This window comes from Ovis aries, chromosome 21 (genome assembly GCF_016772045.2).
Source record: "Ovis aries strain OAR_USU_Benz2616 breed Rambouillet chromosome 21, ARS-UI_Ramb_v3.0, whole genome shotgun sequence".
Classification (NCBI taxonomy): Eukaryota; Metazoa; Chordata; class Mammalia; order Artiodactyla; family Bovidae; genus Ovis; species Ovis aries.
Genome location: NC_056074.1, coordinates 47,472,364 through 47,490,892, shown reverse-complemented (window position 1 = coordinate 47,490,892; position 18,529 = coordinate 47,472,364). Strand labels below are relative to the sequence as shown.

Below are 18,529 nucleotides of genomic sequence, written 5' to 3'. Positions count from 1 at the left end.
TCCCAGGCACCCCGACCCGCTTCCATCACAGAGCATGAACATGGGCAGTGACCCTGGTGTCCTTGCTGACCCCAGTCCCCAGGTGCCCCTACCCCAGCCATAGACTAAGCCCAACTGGCCCCAGCCCCAGCCCACCTAACCTCTGTCTCAGCCCCTGTGTCACCACCAAGCCCAATGTCACCAACTCAGCCCAACTCAGGCCGACCCGGACCCCAGTCCAAGCTCTAGGTAAGCCAACCTCACGGGAAGGGGCAGTTCCCACCACATCAGAGGCTTGGCTTTCCTTCCTCAGTGATGCCAGGGAGCCCAGGGTGAAAAGAGGCAGCTGAGGTTAGGGTGACAGGAGGGGTCTGAGGGTAGGTGGAGTTGGGGGATGTTGCGGAGGAAAATCTGGGGCAGGAGGGGTGGGCGTTGATGGGGAGGGTCTGGAGAACCACTGAGGCTGGAGGTGGGAAGTCTGGGGCTGGGGTCGGGAAGAGTCCTGGCCTGGCATCATCTCACCCCCACAACACAGGGCTGGCCACAGGGGAGGACAGCGAAGAGCTTTTCATGGACTTCCTGCAAACGCTGCTGGTGGGGTCCACAGAGGAGCTCTATGAGGGGCCCCTGAGCAAGTACAACATCAATGCAGACGCCAAGGCAGCAATAGCCGAGCTCAAGTCCTGCATAGACGGCCTACAGCCCATGCACAAGGCGGAACTGGTCAAGCTGCTGGTATTGCGGCCGGGGCGGGGGGCACCCATTCCCTAAGGGCTGCAAACCTGGCAGGACCCACAGCCCTATTCCTTAGGCCCTCATCGCGCACCCAGTATAGCAATCCCATGCCCCACCATCCCACAGACACCTTCACCTACCTCCGCCGGCAGAGGTGGACATCCCAGACCTCCCTGCCCACATCAGCCCTCAGCCTCCCCCTACCTGCACATACATGCGCACGCACATGCTCACCTCTGCGCACACGCACGCACACGCACACGCACACACATGCACACACCCTGCTTCCCCAGCTGCTGGGAGGGGGCTGGCTGCAACGTGCAGAGGCTGGCCTGGGCCTGTTTGCCTGATGGGGCTGTGGCTCTCCAGTTACTGATCCCTGGGCATGGAACCGCCAGGCCCCTTGGCCCACACATGTCTGCCTTCCAGGTGCAAGTGCTGGGCAGTCAGGACGATGCCTAGTGGACCCCAGGCGTGGCTCCAAGCAGCCATAGGACCAGCTACACAAGCAGCCACGAAGACAACACCCCTACCACTTCCCTCGGCGTGAATTCACCCTCAAGTCACCCAACCAATAAAGCCTCCTGTAGCTCAGGCTCTGGCTCCTGTCTCTCCCCGCCCTCAGGGACACTACAGACCCCCATGCACAGGGTCATGTGAGTGGGGCACACATGTGTAAGTAACCCCACATAGAGGGCGGACCCACCAACACAAGTCCAGGCAGACACCCTTGTAAGGAAGTAGACAAAGCAAGCCACCGTGTAGGCAGACAGGCAGACGCAGGAAGGCGTCGGACACAAGAAGGTCTGCAGAGGCAGACGCAGGGGCAGGGGCAGGGGCTCAGAGCAAGGAGCAGCAGAGAGCCCCAGAGAGAGGCAGTGGCCAGGGCTGAGGGCACAGGCTGGGTGGGGGCGCTCTACGTCTGAGGGTCACCATTTCGAGACGATACATGTGCACATCATACACAGGCCATGGGTCCAGGGGTTGAGAAGTTCCTCAAGGAAAGAGGCAGAGTCCCAGCTGGAGCCCCAGGAGGATTCTGCGAGTGAGGACGCTCAAGGTCCAATGGTGGGCGCAGCCCGCATGGTGGGGGGCAAGCAGTGTCACAGGAAGGCCCCTCAGCAGCTCCCCACGCCAACACCTGCCCCCAAACCAGGGCAGGCCTGCCCTTTCCTGGGTCCTTGGACCCCCAACAGCCTTCTTGTGCCTCAGTTTCCCCAGCTCAGCAGTCTTAACTGGGGACAGGATTGAGCAGGTTCAGCTCTGCCCCTAACAACCTTACTCCTTGCCTCGCTGTGCTGGTCCCAGCCCTCGCAGTCCCCTGCCTGTCCTCTGCACTCTACCCTGAACCCTGCAAAGAGGAGCAAAGCAAAGTCTTGGTCCTGAGCCAGGCACGGTGTGGGTGGAGGTCCCGCGGGCTGAGGCCATTGTCTCCATCACATAGACAGTGATCTAGAATCCACCATCGCACAGAGCCACATTCTAGAGCTCAGAGGCAGGGACACCTCCCCAATTCTTGATGCCCCCAGGGGGAGAGAGGAAGCCTCCCTCTCCATGCTCCTTTTCTGGAACACCCTGGCACCAAGGCTGGTGCGACAGGACCGCCTCTGAGAAGGCTCAGTCCACTGGTCGCTCTGAGTGCTGCTCCCAGACCAAAGAGGTGAGGGCCCCTCCAGAGCGGCCCCTCCCGACCCCAGGGCAAGCCTCATGCGAGAAGTTCCCCATCTTTGCCCACTGCTCCTTACCCAGCCACACTCAGGGTCCTCTGGGCAGGAGGAGCCTGCCCAGACCCCCTCAGAGCCGCTGCGGGCAGGTCCACGAGCGCTAAGACAGCTTCATGGGCTTGTCTGCGAGGCTCTGATGCTCCTCCTCTCGGGGGTGGGTGCGGCAGAGCCAACCCACTGCTCTAAGCAGAGGCCCCAAGTGATCCTTGGTCTGGGCCCCAAGGCGAGACCCCACTGAGGAGGCACAGTGCCTGCACTGCTGCCCGCCAGTGCAGGCAGAGGCAGTGACGGGGCTGGGAGGGCCCAGGCCCTCCAGCACTCGGTCACCCTCCCATCCGTGGACAGAACCAGTCATGGCGGAGGAGGTGTGGGTGGGCTCCTGGAGGCCCCATCGTCCCCGGGGGCCCATCATGGCCCTCTACAGCAGCCCTGGACCCAAGTACCTGATTCCACCCACCACGGGTAAGCCCTTGGGACTCTGGGAGGGCGGAGCAGGGGAAGCAGAAGCCAGGTCTGGGGTGGGCCTGCGGTGGGCCTGGGCTCCTCTCTCACTCCTAGCCCATCAACTCCTCTAGGGTCAGTGGGGGGTTGGGGGGAAGCGCAGGGTCTGGTACCAGGCCGCTCAGAATCCCTGCCCCACAGGCTTTGTGAAGCACACGCCCACCAAGCTGCGTGCACCAGCCTACAGCTTCCGTGGGGCTCCCATGCTCCTGGCAGAGAACTGCTCCCCAGGGCCCCGCTACAGCGTGAACCCCAAGATACTGAGGACTGGCAAGGACCTCGGCCCCGCCTACTCCATCCTGGGGCGCTACCACACAAAGACCACACTGACCCCCGGCCCTGGTGAGGGCCCCTGGCTCAGCCCCAGCCCTGCCCAAGCCTGCTGGTGGCCTCTGCAAACCTAGAGGCATGAGCACGTGAGGGGTGCAGCCGTCCTCACCCTCCCAACCCACCTTCTCCTCACAACAGGGCAATGTCAGGCCTAGTGGGGAGCTGGGACCCAGTGCAGCCTCTGAGACTCTGGTGCCCAACTCTGATTGAGGGCCTTCCTTGTCTGATTGAGTCACCACACCAGGCTCACATCAGACTTGCTCTCCAGGCCCCTCTCTAACTCCTGCAACCAGAGTTTTCAGACCAGACACCCCTTGCAAAATCACGGTTGCCTCTCACCGGGGCCCAGAGGCCCCATACCTGCCACGTTGGGGGTCCTCCTTGAGTTGATCAGCGCCAGGCATCGGTTTTGATCTGTAGGATCACCCTTACCCTCCAGCAACCACATTTTCCCCCCACCCCATCCCAGGCGACTACTTTCCAGAGAAATCTACCAAGCACGTGTTCGACTCGGCGCCCAGCCACTCCATTTCTGCCCGAACCAAGACCTTCCGAGTGGACAGTACCCCAGGTCCGCAGCAGCCTCGGTGGCCCATGGCTGACTGGGTTGGGGGCCCTGATAGGGTGGGTGGGGGGCGCCACCCTGACGGCTGGTCTCGTGGAGGCGGAAAGCCCAGGGAAGAAGCCAGTGGAGACTCGGGCACAGGGCCCCGTCCAGCCTGAGACTCGACGCTGGTACATCTGCAGGCCCCGCAGCCTACATGTTGCCCATGGTGATGGGCCCCCACACCGTCGGCAAGGTCTCCCAGCCCTCTTTCTCCATCAAGGGCCGCAGCAAGCTGGGCAGCTTCAGCGACGACCTGCACAAGGCAAGGGGCACCTGGCTGGGGCACAGCACTGCTTACCCCCTAGAGAGATGGCCCATCTGGCCCCTTCCCCTAGAACCCAGGGCCTACCGGCCTGACCCCCATCCTCCCGAAACTCCGAAGCTCTTCCTCCTCTGGGAGCCTGCTGCCTCTCTGGCCCCACCCTCACTGGGCTACATTCCAGAGGTGAGGAGGGGCAGATGGTGGACAAGGAGGAAAGAGGTTAAGACTTGGCCAGGAGGCTGACAGTGCTGAGCAGTGATGAAAGCAGCGGGTGTGTGGGTGCTGCCTGAAAGGCGAGGAGAGTCTGAGACAGCGCAGCATGCAGGAAGCAGCTGGGCAGAGGCGAAAAATGAGCTGTGACGTATTTGGGGGAGGAGGGCTCTGGCTCCAGAAACAGCCAGCACAAGGGCCCTGAGCTGCTTGGGTGCCTGGCATCATGGCACTGCCGATCTCACCAGCCCAGCCCGTGGCCCTTGAGTCCCCGGTTGGGAAGGGGCCTCTCTCACACACACTTATGGCAGGGAAAGCCTGGGACTGGCACAGACTGGGGTGTCACTGCCATGGTGAGGCTGAAGAGAGGGTGACGTCCACACGGAGACGGGCCCGCAGCACTGGACTGTCGCCCCACGGTATGGCCATCGTTTGCAGCCAGAGGCGGCCCCAGACACACACACACACAGTGACTCGGGGCCTGAAACCCAGTGTCTGATGCCAGCCCCTGCCCTCGGAGGCCCCACACTCGGGCAGGCCGAGCCTGTCTGAGCCTCTTTCACCTTGCAGACCCCAGGTCCCGCGGCCTACCACCAGACTGACGTGCAGGTGACTAAGTTCAAGGCTCCACAGTATACCATGGCTGCCCGGGTGGAGCCTCCAGGGGACAAGACCCTAAAGCCAGGACCAGGAGCCCACAGCCCCGAGAAGGTCTGGCAAGAGCACGGCCCAGACGGGTGGGGTGGGAGCAGGCAGGGGCGGCATGGCCCAGAGGGTGGTGCGGGGAAGGGCCTGCGAGCCGGCAAGGGCCATGGAGGCCAGGCACCCTGAGGGCTCGCGCAGGCAGCAGCAGCCTTCTCCCCCGCTGGCGGCTTGGGTTCCCAGACCCCCAGACACAGGACGGCGAGCGCTGCCGAGCACGCACCACACCCAGGCTCTGCAGTCATGCCTGGCAGAGTGGACTTCCTGCTGGTCACCTTGGCCCAGGGTTTCGGGGGTACAGCAAAACCACTGTCAGCAGCTCCAGCCAGTGAGGGCAGAGCCTGTGGGGTGGGGCAGCGGTGCCGGCTCCTTACAGCCTCTCCTCTCCCAGGTGACGATGACCAGGCCCTGCGCCCCTGTTGTCTCCTTCGGCATCAAACACTCTGACTACATGACGCCCCTGGTCGTGGATGTGGACTAGCCCCGGCCCCACCCCCATGCTGGAAGTCTCTGCACATCGCCCCACTAAGAGATGCCCCGAGCTGAGGGCTGCAGCCGGCCCAGCCCTGGAGGGCAGAGCACGCTCGTTTAGCCAATTGCAATCAGTTATTTTTTCTATGCGTTCCCATTTGCTAACCTTGTTTCTTGCTGTGCCCAGATATATAATAAAATCATGGATTCTACCAGCAATGGTCTTCTCTTGGGGGAGGATCCAGCTTTTCCAGAAAGAGGCCCCCATAGGCGATCACGCCATCCCATGTCGAGTTCCAGGGCCCGGGGTCTGAGCCGAGAGGAGGGCTCGTTCTGCCTCCATCCCTGCCCTCCACGCTCTGTTGTATCCTCCAGAAGGTCTCTCCAGGTGGTTTCTCCCTGTGAGACTAACTCTTCCCTGCTGAGACATGGAGTCTGTGCCCCTCCCCTGGATTCTAGAATAGAGCCTGTGACCATCCTGAATAATCATGCTGCTGTTATTGACTTCTGAAGCCAGGCCACACAACATACAAAGGGTTTCTGCCTGGACAACCCCCTTCTCTTTGCTCATCCTCCCATCAGCCACCACACTGTGAGTGAGCTCGACACACAGCAAGGCAGTGAGGCCAGGTGGGCCCTCAGCTCACATTCTGCAACCACCTGCAGATTTGTGTTGAGCTTGCAGGGGGTGGTAGTGCCAGCCTGCCTCCAAAAGGCTGTAACTAACATCCTAGCGCAGAGAGAACCATCTCTGTCTCAAACACAAGGGGTCCCCATGAGACAGAGTCCCCTGTGGCGACACCTGAAGGTGGTCTGCTATGCATCAAGCCCAGGAGCACAGCAGGGTGTGGGCAGGGAGGGGTGTCTGAGCGGGGATGAAGAGAGGTGTTTCCAGAGGGCACCCTGGAGTCCAGGGCCAGCCTTGAGGAATGATTCTGATCTTCACCCCAGCCCTGAGCAGGCAGCCCTGTTGCACCTGTGCCGGCAGCTATACGAAGGACATGACAACTGCTGGCCCTCACTGAGCTGTGACTGTGTCAGGCTACTTGTTCTAAGTACTCACATATATTCCCCCAATCCTGACGCAGTAATGCTATCATCTTTCCATCTGAGTCACAGGAACCTGGGCAAACAAAGGTCCAGGAGCAGGAACTGTCAAGCCCACATCTGCTTGTCCAGGGGGATGTGTGAGCAGCAGAGTCAAGACCACCAGTGCCTGTGGCCAGCTTGTAGATCACGGTCAGTTCCAGACAAACCTTTCTGAAGCCCCCACAGAAATGGAAACACCAAAGGCCATGTTTACTTTGATGCTGTTTATTTCGAGTTTTTCTTGCTAAATGCCTTGTCTTTGACTTAAGGGATAGAGCCTGGCTGTCTGTCCACACGTGACCCCAAAGGTCCTCAAGTCCTTCTCTGCTTTATAGTCTCGGGCTCAACGTCAGCAAACCCCACTCACCCACAGGACTAGGCGCTCAGTGTACAGGGCTGAGAAGGGTGAAGGCCCCACAGGAAACCCTCCTGACACAGCACAGCAGAGCTCCATGCCCGCTTCAGCTGTTCATCTAACACAATGACAAACAAACACCCAGACCCCGAATAGCTGGGAAGGCTACAGAGTCACAGAGATGGAGAAGCAGGGAGGCACAGACGGCAACCTGAGGCAAACCACACAGCAGAGATGGCGAAGTCCTCCTCAGAGAAGGGACTTCACCGACAGCCCAGTCGGTAGAGACCCTGGCTGCAGTGCAGGAGAGCTGGGTTCGTTCCCTGGGATGGAAAGACTCCCTGGAGAAGGGAAAGGCTACCCACTCCAGTATTCTTGTTTGGAGAATTCCATGAACTACAGTCCATGGGGTCACAAACAGTCGGACACGACTGAACAACTTTCACTTTCCTCAGAAAAGACCACCCTGAAACACGAACTCCAAATTCCTGGTCTGCTTTGGAGCGGGGCAGTTGAGGAGGGCTGCCCTGGCTGAGCCACTTTCTCAGGAAGCAAGGTTAGCAGGCCCAGAAAAGGCAGGGGCCACGGAGTTCAGGTCTGGGGGTATCTGCTGTGCCTGCAGTGACCAGATGAAGACACTCTATGGGTAGCAGCTTTGAGCCTGGTGACCAGTGGACAAGTCCCTGTGACTAGGTTCACTGTGAGAGGGCAGAGGGCGAAGTCAAAGCCGTGGTACACAAAACGGGGGTCAAGGCACGGCCACAGGGTCCTGTGCAGGGATGTCAAGGAGGACAGAGATAAACCCAAGCCCCAGGGACACAGAGGCAAGCAGGCCAACCTTACTGTGTGAGCAGCACGCACTGGAGGAATGGTGACCGTCAGGCAGAACACTCAGGAGGCCAAGGGCCCAGCCAAGTGCAGCAGAGAGAAAAGGGCTCCATGGCAAGCGTCTGAGGAGAGGCCGGGCCTGCTGGGCAGGGAACCAGGGAGAGGAAGAGGAGCGGCAGAGTGCCAGGGCCAGAAGGCGAGGTCCGCACGGGCAGAGGAGAGGGCAAGGTGGCGAGAGGAGCGGATGCCCCACACGCGGCACGAGTGTGCGGGCAGCTGGACGGTCAGAGTGAGGAGCGTACCCAAGAAGATGGGAACAGGAACCAGGAAAGACACAGAGCCAACGACTTCTTACAAGCGTTTTTTATGGGAAGACGAGGACACCGGGGACTCACAGGGAGGTACAACGAAGCCACTGGTTTGGCTGGGCCTGTTAGTTCAGTCCATAGGAGCAGGGGACTGACCGAGTGGACACTGAGGGCCCAGGGAGAGGTGGGCAGACATTGCAGGTTAGGGTTAGCTTAGTGGAAACTGCCCACAAACCCTCAAAAAGTGCCCTACAGTTCCTAAGAAAAGTCACTATCCAGAAACCTCCCGCGTACACCGACAAAAGCCCCGCCTCACACCGGGCCTGACTCTGAAGCGTCAGACGGACATGTCTCCAGAGGTCTAGTCTCCGGGAAGCAGGCCTCTGGTGCTGGGCAGATCCTGAATCCCGTGAGAACATCGGCTTCTGCTCCTGGACACACGGCTGGGAAACTGCAGGCCTTGGGCCCCAAGTCCTCAGCCTGCGCTGCAGTCCCTTCCTCCACCCACACCCCCTGCCCATCCCCGAGGGCCTGGTTTCAGTCGCGGGACTGGAGGGCAGGAAGAGGCCACTCAGCAGGACCTTTGAATCTCTCCGGGTCATGGATGACCAGCAGCCCTGGCCAGAGAAACTGCAGTCTCCGGGCTGAGGACACTCAGTTGGAGGTGACAGCAGTGATTTGAGCTTCACAGCCACACCCCCTTCCTGTGTCAGCTCCAGGCAGCTCAAACATCAGACACAGCCTCATCCAGACCAAGACAGCGCAGAGAAGCCTTGAGATGCTCAGAACCTCAAGGGCCGATGAAAGGACTGCTGCTCACAGGCGGCCGTGTCCAGGATTCCCAGATGCTCTGCTTGGACCCAACACTGCTGGGGCTTCTAGAGCTCAAGGTGGCAGAGGGAGCTGGGCCTAGGCTACCCCACAGGGATAGGGCCCTTGCACACATAGAACCAGCTAACAAGAGCTCACTGGGTTAGAGGCTCCCAACCACGCAGAAAAAACATTCCTAAGCCATGATCCTCATTTCAAAGGAGTATTTTGAAAACAAGTTCTCTGGAGCCCAAAACACCAGACAGAGGAAAATCCTGGTTGCCCCAGGCACCCACAGAAGCCAGTTCCCATTGGCTCACGTCCTTGCCCTCGACAGGAGGTAGGAGAGGATGAAGAAGGCCACAATCAGGCCCACAGCCATACCACAAAGAAGCTTCCGGTTGTCTCGCCCAGATCGCGCCATTGTGGAAAACCGCTTCACACTCCCTGTGAGTAGACCCGTCATACTTGTGAAATCTGAGTCCTGAGGGAGAAATTCCAACATTGTCACAAAGGGACAGTGACTCTGCAACACACACACACAGATGGGGGCTGCAAAGCAGGTGGTGGGGAGCTGAGCTGACCGTGACGCTTGCAAACCGCAGGCCCTTACCATGCCGTCCAGGTACCGGTTCTGGTCCTCCGCATCCCTATCGATGTCCAGAGCCAGCTGGTCAGGACACAGAGGGGGCAGGGTCAGACCGGGACAAACACAGTGAACAGCACCTGACCCCCAACAAGATCAACAGAGATCAGAAGATCCAAATGCCACCTGGGCCTCGCACAGATGAGTATGCCACAGGTGGGACAAGGAGAACGGAACTACCTGAAACCCATCCAGGTCTTTACTGCCCGCTGACCACCCCCTCCAGATGCCAGGTGGAGGCAAAAGGAGAGGACCACCACTGACCGATTTGAGCCTGGTGACCTTGGAGGCCAAGCTGTCAGCCATCCGCTTGTTTTCTCGGTCTAGAATCTCCTCCACAGCACCAGGGCTCTGAGCTGTGAGGAGAGAGAGAGGCTGAAAGCATGACTCCGCTCATGAACCGTGACCCCTATAATCTCGGCCCTTTGTGGCCTCCGGCCTCCAATCCCATCTGGCCCAGTCAGGCATCTAAGGGGACCCGGCCTCTGTGTGTCTGCTGAGCAGGCCCCACCCTCACCCAGGATCCAACTTCACACATGAGGAGGACTGTATAAACAACAGTGTGAGCACAGGTCCTGTGCATGTATCCAGGCTGGGATGGGTGGGCGGGCACCTCCAAAGGGCTCAGTTCAACCAGTACTTTCAGACATTCTGTGACGGAACTTGTACCATCCCTCCGCAGGTGTCACTAGCAAGGTACACAGAACCTGTTCTCAAAATAAACCCCAATGAGCTCTGGTAAGACTTACAGGGCTTGAGACTGATCCCACACAGGGTCTTGTGTGTCACCCAGAGCCTGGTACCCGCTGAGAACTGGCCCGAGACAGGCGCTGGGCCTGGTGATTCAGAATTACCACCCTACCAGGCTGGTGAGAACTGTTTCCCACAAAGTTCAGAGTGCGCATTTGCCTCGAGCCCGATGCCTCAAGGAGACTCATCAAAAGCGGGCACAGTCTAGGAACCATGGCTTCTTACAAACCCCAAAATAAGAGGTGTAAAGGTCCTACCGACCGACTGTACCCTTAACTCCTTAAAAGTCACAACAGCCCAGCGAAACAAGCATCAGCATCCCACTTCGCAGGTGAAGAGAGACTCCCAGAAGGCAAGTGGGGTACTAGGCATGCTTGGGCCCTCCTATCACGCGCAGCTCTCACTCCGAGGGGGTCTAGCCTCAGGGACCCGTCAACCAGGAGACCCGGCCGAGGTCCCGTGCAGAGTCATCTCCCAGGGACGAAACGGGTGGGGACTGCGGGCATCCGGACCCCGCAGTTTCACGCAGCAGCTGGGCAGGAGCGCCCAAAGGGACCCAGCGACTCATCCACAGCGCGGCGGGCTGCACCCTGGCCGCCCTGCCCAAACTACGCCCGCCCGCAGTGTCTTGCCAACAACGCCACCTAGTGCCGCGGAGAAAGGCGAAGGCGGTTCCTAAGAGCAGCGGAGTCGGCCCCGGCGAGCCCCGTAGCCATCCGCCTCCGCCCTTCCGCGCTCACCCCGAGCCCAGTCCGCCATCGCGTCCAGCTCCGACCCCAGGGTCCGTCACCGCTTGATTACAGCCTCCTCGGACGTGGCGCAGTCGCCGGAAGGGGCTTCCGGCCCCACCCCTTCCGCCTCAGGCCCCCCACTTCCGGCCGAGATCTGGCCGACAGACTCGGCGGTGGGAACGGGAAGAATCTGACGTTTCTTCCGTCGTTTGACTTGGGGATGGGGCTGGCGTTTGCTCTCGGGACTCCTGGATGATTTGTGGTTTTAGAGGCAACTATGGTGCCCACAGACACTCCAGCAGCCATTCCCGCCTAAGGCGGTGTCGGGGTCCTAACTGGGAAGAGCACACGGGCCTTTCCCGGGCCAAAGAGGCTCCTCGCCGCGACCCCGCCGGGGTTGAGGCCCGGAGCGAACTCGATGGGAAGCCCGGTTCCAGTTACTGCCGGCAGGACAAACGAGATCAGTGCCTGGAACGAGCGAGCGGTGCAGAAGTCGCAGGAGTGAAGCCCTCTGAAGAAAACAAGGAACCAGGAAGAGGGGTGGGAGCGTGAGGGGAGTGGGTACGGGAGGAGCCAGCGCTTTTTGACCTTGCACGCGGTGCTGACAAGGGGCCTGACAAAGTAGATGCTTAACAAAGCCTTCTTGCCCGGTGGATGGGTTATAAGTTACCCACCCCCCGTAATGGAGCAATTGCTGTGCCATGTACTCGACAATCCACTGAAATGGAAACTTGTATCGTCTCTGCTTTTCAAAAAAGGAAACAGCCCAAGCAGACGAGCAGGTGTGCCTGCTTACACAGCAGGGAAGTCACCGCACACAGTCAGACTTTGTCTTCCTCCTGACCTTCCCCCCACCCCGACCCCGTCTCTCTTTTCTCTCAGCTCCAACAGTGATGTTTCTCTCTCCCTCCACGGCCATTCCCACCCTCGCACTGGCCACTCCTGCCTTGCAGAACCTTCCTTCGGAGCCTTTCCTGGCTCACTCCCTAGGCTCCGGTCTCAGCAAAAACTGACTGGCACTTCTTCAGATCTCCTTGCAGCCCATCAAGCCCCTTTTGTTATTCAATCACAGCACTATAGCTGCCTAACGTCGTCTTGTTTGCCCGTTTTAGTCTTCACATCCGGCACATAAGCGCCAAGAAGGCAGGAACCTGTGGGTTCTATTCACCCGCATCCCGGCTCCTCGCGTGCAGTAGGCACTCAAACATCTGTTTAGAAACCAAGTGGTCCGGAGGTTGTAAACTCCTTTCCACCTCGACTTTTCCCTGGACGTTTCATTCGTTCTGTGCATCAAGAGCGGTGTTGGTGTGCGTGTGATGGAGGGGTGCGGGGCTGAGGCCCTCTCCTGTCAGGAATCCTAGCCCAAGGAGTGAGGCTCACTGCTCGGTTCAGGGCGATTCTGGCCCATAAGTCGGACGATCACCGAGCCGGAGTTTAAGGCCAAAGCTGACTCGGCAGCAAAGTCTTCAAGTTCTATCCAGCTGTTCCAGGCCTCGCCCCTTTAAGGCGCCACACAGACCAGAGAGCTCTGCGCCCGCCGGGTCCCGGCCTCCCCTGCGCGCAACCCAGGCCCCGCCCCACGGCGCCGCGCACGCCCCGTCCCGGCCTCCCACGCGCGCAGCCCAGGCCCCGCCCCTTTAAGGCTCCACGCAACCCAGAGAGCTCGGCGCCCGCCCGGTCCCGGCCTCCCCTGCGCGCAACCCAGGCCCCGCCCCACGGCGCCGCGCACGCCCCGTCCCGGCCTCCCCCGCGCGCCGAGCCTGGGCGGGGCGGGCAGACGCTTGCCCGGAATCGCGAAGCCGGGAGCCTCCGGCCTTCCTGGCATCGGGTCCTGGAGGTGCCATGGAGCCCCGTGCAGTTGCGGATGCCTTGGAGACGGGGGAGGAGGACGTGGTTATGGAAGCTTTGCGCGCGTACAACCGGGAGGTGAGCGGGAGTTGTAGACTTGGGACGTGCAGAGAGGAGGTGGGGCCGGGTGGGGCCCGCGCGCGTGGCCGGCTGGAGGGGCGGCGAGAGCGGTGAGCGTGGCAAGGGGCTGAGGGTGGAAGGGAGAGCGATGGGGAGGAGCACCGACTCTCTGAGGAGTTGCGAGGGTGCCGGTGTGTGGGGCTGGGGCGCCATTTGTTCATAGAGGTGCCTTCGGCCTCAGGCCCCCATCCGCGGAACCCGGGTTCTGACGCGGTAGGCCTGTGCCTTCTAGCCTCTGGGTTTCTTTGCAGAACTCCCAGAGTTTCACGTTTGATGATGCGCAACAGGAGGATAGGAAGGTGGGTGCTCACCGGAGGTGGAGGGGCGTGATTGGGTGGCCCAGGTAGAAGGGCCTGGTGGAACGGCTCTTCTCCCTGCCCGCAGAGACTGGCGAAGCTGCTTGTCTCGGTCCTGGAGCAGGGCCTGCCACCCTCCCGCCGCGTTATCTGGCTGCAGAGCATCCGCATCTTGTCCAGGGACCGCAGCTGCCTGGACTCCTTCACCAGTCGCCGGAGCCTGCAGGCTCTTGCCTGCTATGCTGGCATCTCCGCCTCCCAAGGGTCGGTCCCTGAGCCGCTGAACGTGGATGTCGTACTCGAGTCCCTTAAGTGCCTGTGCAACCTCGTGCTAAGCAGCCCCGGGGCACAGGTCCTGGCAGCAGAGGCGGGGCTAGTGGTGAGGCTCGCAGAGCGCGTCGGACTGCACAGCCGGAGTAGCTTCCCGCACGACGTCCAGTTCTTTGACTTGCGTCTTCTGTTCTTGCTAACTGCACTCCGCACCGACGTGCGCCAGCAGCTGTTTCAGGAGCTGCAGGGAGTGCGCCTGCTGACCAGGGCGCTGGAGCTGACGTTGGGAATGACTGAGGGCGAGAGGCACCCTGAGCTCCTGCCTCCCCAGGAGACTGAGCGAGCCATGGAGATCCTCAAAGTGCTTTTCAACATCACCTTCGACTCCATCAAGAGGGAGGTGGATGAGGTGAGGGCGGACCTCAACCTGTGGGTGGGGTTTAACAGCTTGGACATTTCCTGCACATGCTGCTTTGCTGGGTTCCTTCAAATTTCTGGATTAGGTGTGCTTAGCCAGTCGAGAGAAGCAGGGAACACCTATCTTGGACCGGTCTCAAGGAAGTTTTCTGAGGGAGTTGGAGAGCATAACTGGCTCTTGCAGCCTGGCTGGAGGGCTGTGTGGTGTGCAGGGGAGGCTGTGAGATTCTTCGTGGTGAGACTGAGTGGGGCTGAAGCACAGAGCAGCTGTGTGCCAAGGGGATCCATTGATTTTCTTAACCGAGAGTTCTCTTGAGGTCTCCTGGGAGAGGACAAGCACCAGGGTGTGCAGTAGAGAAGCATAGTTGTTAATGCATGAGGTCTTGCAGGGGTGTCCAGAAGGTAGACTCTCAGTTGGCAGCAGTGGGGCCAGTGGGGCGCGCTCTCACAGGAACTCCTGTCTGTCTGGTCAGGAAGACACTGCTCTATACCGGCACTTGGGGACCCTTCTGCGGCACTGTGTGATGGTTGCTGCTGCTGGAGACCGCACAGAGGAGTTCCACGGGTGAGGGGGGTGCCTGTCATGCGGGGGGGTGGGGAGGAATGGGGGTGGTTTGCTCACAGGTCGCTGTGGTGGTTCCCAGCCTTAGAGTCTTCATCCTTCTGGGTGGAACCAGACAAAAGTGTGTTTCTGGGGCGCTCCAGCACTTATGGTCTAGGATCGGAGGTGTGAGTCCAAGGCAGGACGGTGCCAGGGGGCCTTGGGTAGGGGCAGCGGGCGCTGTGGTATCGATAGGGTGGTGTGCTTCCTCACTTTCCTTCTTGGTGGCCTATGCCTAGGCCGGTTCTCAGTTTTAGCTGTGGTGCCTCAACCTAGATACGTGGTGGGTTGGGCATTTACAGGAAGTAGCACTCTTGCCTCTGGTACCTTGTTCTGCTGCTTGGGCCCCCAGACACTGGTTCACGGCATTTACGGCCCCAGCAGCTGGCAGCAGGGGTCGGTATTCACCAAGTGCCCCTTCCATCTGCCCCCAGCCACGCAGTGAACCTCCTGGGGAACTTGCCTGTCGAGTGTCTGGATGTTCTCCTCGCCCTGGAGCCACACGGAGGTTCCTTGGAGTTCCTAGGGGTGAACATGGATGTGATTCGTGTCCTCCTCAGCTTCATGGAGAAGCGTCTTCATCAGGTGGGCAGGGGGACTGCTGTGGCTTTGGCCCAGGTTTTTGCAGCTACTGTGGTCACTGTGTTTTTGCTGTCCACACTGGTGAGGGGAGATCACCTCCCCAGTGTGATTCGGGCGGTTCCTCCCACGTCATGGTCAAGCCGGATCTTCCTCCCTGAGAAGTCTGTGGGCTTCATCTCGAGGGCTGCTCGTGCACAGGGACAGTCTGAGTCCAGGGGCACAGAGAGGGATGAGGGGCAAAGTGCTTTCAGAATCTGGCAAAGGACTCATTTCTTAGACATCTTTGTGAATCCTCTTGAGGAGTCCTGAGAAGCCTCCCACCCCTACCCCCTTGAAGTGCCACCACGCTCCCCATCCCTCTCTGTGCCCCTGGACTCAGAATGTCCTTGTGCACGAGCAGCCCTCGAGATGGGCGTCAGCTGTGCCATGGTTTCGCTCGGAGGACCCACAGGCCCTTGAGAGCCCGCAGCCCCCCGCTCCCTGCAGCTGCACCCTGGGATGCTGACTGGCCGGCACTCTGACCAGCTTCTCTGGGGGTTTGCCGGCGTCGTGCGGGCTGGAGCACGGCAGGCCTAAGATTCAGTGCTTTGGGAATGGTCTTGTGTGCTGGTGGTTAACGACTTTAAACATGCTGTTTTCCACCCCTCATTTAAAGGTGGGGAAAGTACGTGGGGTTGCCCAAACGTACAAATGGCCTTCTGAGTTAGGGTCTGTGCCTGTTCTTTTTGAAGCTCATACAGACACCCACGGCTCGCTCTTGGTCCCTCAGCTGGGGCCACTTCCCAAGTGCCTCCCACCAGGATCATCTGGGGCAGGTTCCTGGCCCCCGGCCTTGAGTAAGGGGGCCCAGTCCAGTGACCGAGGCTCCTCTGCAGACACACAGGCTGAAGGAGAGCGTGGCCCCTGTGCTGAGCGTGCTGACGGAGTGTGCCCGCATGCACCGCCCCGCCAGGAAGTTCCTGAAGGCCCAGGTATGGGGTAGACGGGCTGTGGCTGAGCCCTGGTTGGAGACCCTGGTCCTTCCAGGCCCAGGCTGAGAGACAGCTGCCTCCTCAGGTGCTGCCCCCGCTGCGGGACGTGAGGACCCGGCCTGAGGTGGGGGAGCTGTTGCGAAACAAACTAGTTCGCCTCATGACGCACCTGGACACTGACGTGAAGAGGGTGGCAGCCGAGTTCCTGTTTGTCCTGTGCTCCGAGAGCGGTGAGTGGGGGGCCTGCCCCTGCCTGCCCCTCCCCAGCTACGCTTCCACACTGACTTCTGCCCTGCCCTTCAGTGCCCCGGTTCATCAAGTACACGGGCTATGGAAATGCCGCCGGCCTCCTGGCTGCTAGGGGCCTCATGGCAGGGGGCCGGCCTGAGGGCCAGTACTCAGAGGACGAGGACACGGACACGGACGAGTACAAGGAAGCCAAGGCCAGGTGTGTGCTGAGACTCTTACTCAATGCCCCCATCCCTGTTACCACACCCATTTGAAGCTGCAGGGTGAATGGGATAAGGGTGACCGATGGGTAAACCCTTACAGAATCAGGCTTCTGCTTTTAAGGGCACATTCTGACACCAGGGTGTTCCACTGAGAACACAGGGTGAAGAGGTCTGAACAATGCAGGGGGCCAGGTGGTCCAGGCAGCAGGAGCTGTGACCTGCTGCTCCTGGAAGGAGGTCCTTCTGCGGCTGCTTTGCCTTCCCTGCACCCGAGAGAGTGAATTTCTTGCCCTTCCAAACCCAGGCAGGAAGATGGGAACTCCACCCACCCCACGCAGCCCTCCTGTCCTGGAGTCACTAATGCATTCCCCACACCTCTCTCTCGTGAAACAGCATAAACCCAGTGACTGGACGGGTCGAGGAAAAGCCTCCCAACCCCATGGAGGGCATGACAGAGGAGCAGAAGGAACACGAGGCCATGAAGCTGGTGAACATGTTTGACAAGCTTTCCAGGTGCGTGGCGTGGCACGGAGGGCCTGGGCCAGGACAGAGGAGGACCACCCGTGCCCCATCATGCGAGCCGAGGAGGTGGGATCAGAGTGGGATGTAGGTTCTGGCAAGACTGCGTTACTCATGTTGGAAATCCTCTGTCTTGGAGAAAGTTCTCTAGCAAAAGACGACTAGGACTGAAGTAAGTATTATGTTCATTTTTCAACTGATGAAAACTGAGGCCCAGAGACAGTAAGAAATTGCTTAAGTCTCAAAGTATAGGTAGCAGCGAGGATTTAGGCCTGACCAGGACAGTTCTCCTCCAGGGTTCCCCAGGCCACAGGAGCAGCTTGGGGGAGCAGCAGGCCACGGCGGGGGGACCCCTGCTCCGCCTGCTAGGCCCCCTTTCCCATCCCCACCACCTTCTTCCCACAGGCACAGGGTCATCCAGCCCATGGGGATGAGTCCCCGGGGCCAGCTCACATCCCTGCAGGACGCCATGTGTGAGACCATGGAGGGGCAGCTCTCCTCGGACGCTGACTCGGACCCTGACTGAGAACGGACGCTCTTCTGCTCCCCTTCAGAACCGGTGCTGCTTCCAGAGGTGTCCTTGGGGCCAGGACGTGGGGAAGCTACGCCCCTCCCTCCAGCTTGGAGGTCCCTTTCTCTTTACTTCCAGAGCTCTATTCATGATTTGCCTTTGGTCCATTTTTTTCTCTGCAGGACTGAGAGGCTCTCGTCCTGCTAGGACTCTGGGAACCCAGTCTTTGTTTCTGTAAATGAAGTGGTCTCTTTTGTGTGCCTGAGAGCAGGGTTTAACTGAATGCAAAGGTGTACATGCGTTTGGGAGGGTGGGACTGAGCGTGGGAACAGGCAGACAGCCAGGAGCACAGCCGGCGTGCTGGCCCAGAGCTGGTGTTGAGCAAGTACCGCATTTCACAGGGCAGAGAACTTACTGGAACTTTATATGCTAATGCCAGAAACACACTTCTGATCTGCTGTTTTTGTCGCCACTGAGTGCAGAGCTGGTAGCCTCTTGTATTTTTTGTCCTGGCTCAGTGCCCAAGTCATCAGTGGCTCTGAGAATCCCAATCCTTCCTGTTGGCTTAGATCATTAAATATATGAAGGAAAATGTCTCTCCTGAAACCGTAAGTCTAGATTTCGGTTGTGTACCACAGAGCTTCATGAAAACGCCTTTTTGAAAGAGCCCCAGGCGAGGATGTGTGCGTGCGCGTGCGTGCGTGCGTGTGAATACACGCGCAGAATAGAAAGTAAAGGCACGTTAAGTAGAAGGAGGGTTACGTCTTTCTTAGAATGCAGCTCTTTGCCTGGATGACCACTCATGTATCAGGCCACCAGGTCTCCTGAGCAGTTTGTCAGTGAAATCTGCTCCAGCGGGCTCTAGCCTAGGGATCCAACAGGGAGGTAAGACTCCAAGGAGGAG

General features: G+C 59.7%; 4 protein-coding genes across 5 annotated transcripts in view; 3 read left to right on the top strand and 1 right to left on the bottom strand.

Moving 5' to 3' along the window:
* SCGB1C1 (secretoglobin family 1C member 1) overlaps nt 1-1,309 on the top strand; it is a 1,496-nt gene extending 187 nt beyond the window's left edge. The window contains exons 2-3 of one of the 2 annotated variants that reach the window (XM_004019746.5): nt 515-714; nt 1,144-1,309. In XM_004019746.5, the coding sequence (XP_004019795.3) occupies nt 515-714; nt 1,144-1,176 (233 nt within the window). In that variant the 3' untranslated portion in view covers nt 1,177-1,309. Of the gene's footprint in view, nt 1-514 lie in introns of both variants that reach the window. The other variant, XM_042238178.1, reaches the window with a different exon arrangement.
* A 1,477-nt stretch (nt 1,310-2,786) lies between these two features.
* CIMAP1A (ciliary microtubule associated protein 1A) lies at nt 2,787-5,531 on the top strand. The gene is made up of 6 exons (XM_027960015.2): nt 2,787-2,900; nt 3,081-3,281; nt 3,739-3,840; nt 4,017-4,138; nt 4,919-5,059; nt 5,442-5,531. Exons 1-6 carry the CDS (start codon nt 2,792-2,794, stop codon nt 5,529-5,531), a joined length of 765 nt encoding a protein of 254 aa, XP_027815816.1. The 5' UTR covers nt 2,787-2,791.
* Nucleotides 5,532-8,141: 2,610 nt separating this feature from the next.
* BET1L (Bet1 golgi vesicular membrane trafficking protein like) lies at nt 8,142-11,132 on the bottom strand. Its single transcript, XM_004019745.5, has 4 exons — nt 11,048-11,132; nt 9,822-9,913; nt 9,525-9,581; nt 8,142-9,395 (listed from the first exon to the last, which is right to left on the bottom strand). The coding sequence occupies exons 1-4, from the start codon at nt 11,064-11,066 to the stop codon at nt 9,228-9,230; spliced, it is 336 nt and encodes a 111-aa protein (XP_004019794.1). The 5' UTR covers nt 11,067-11,132; the 3' UTR covers nt 8,142-9,227.
* A 1,681-nt stretch (nt 11,133-12,813) lies between these two features.
* On the top strand, nt 12,814-18,231 carry RIC8A (RIC8 guanine nucleotide exchange factor A). Its single transcript, XM_027959956.2, has 10 exons — nt 12,814-12,964; nt 13,258-13,305; nt 13,391-13,981; nt 14,463-14,554; nt 15,025-15,175; nt 16,048-16,143; nt 16,229-16,373; nt 16,447-16,591; nt 16,989-17,108; nt 17,520-18,231. Exons 1-10 carry the CDS (start codon nt 12,881-12,883, stop codon nt 17,638-17,640), a joined length of 1,593 nt encoding a protein of 530 aa, XP_027815757.1. The 5' UTR covers nt 12,814-12,880; the 3' UTR covers nt 17,641-18,231.
* The last annotated feature ends 298 nt before the right edge of the window (nt 18,232-18,529 follow it).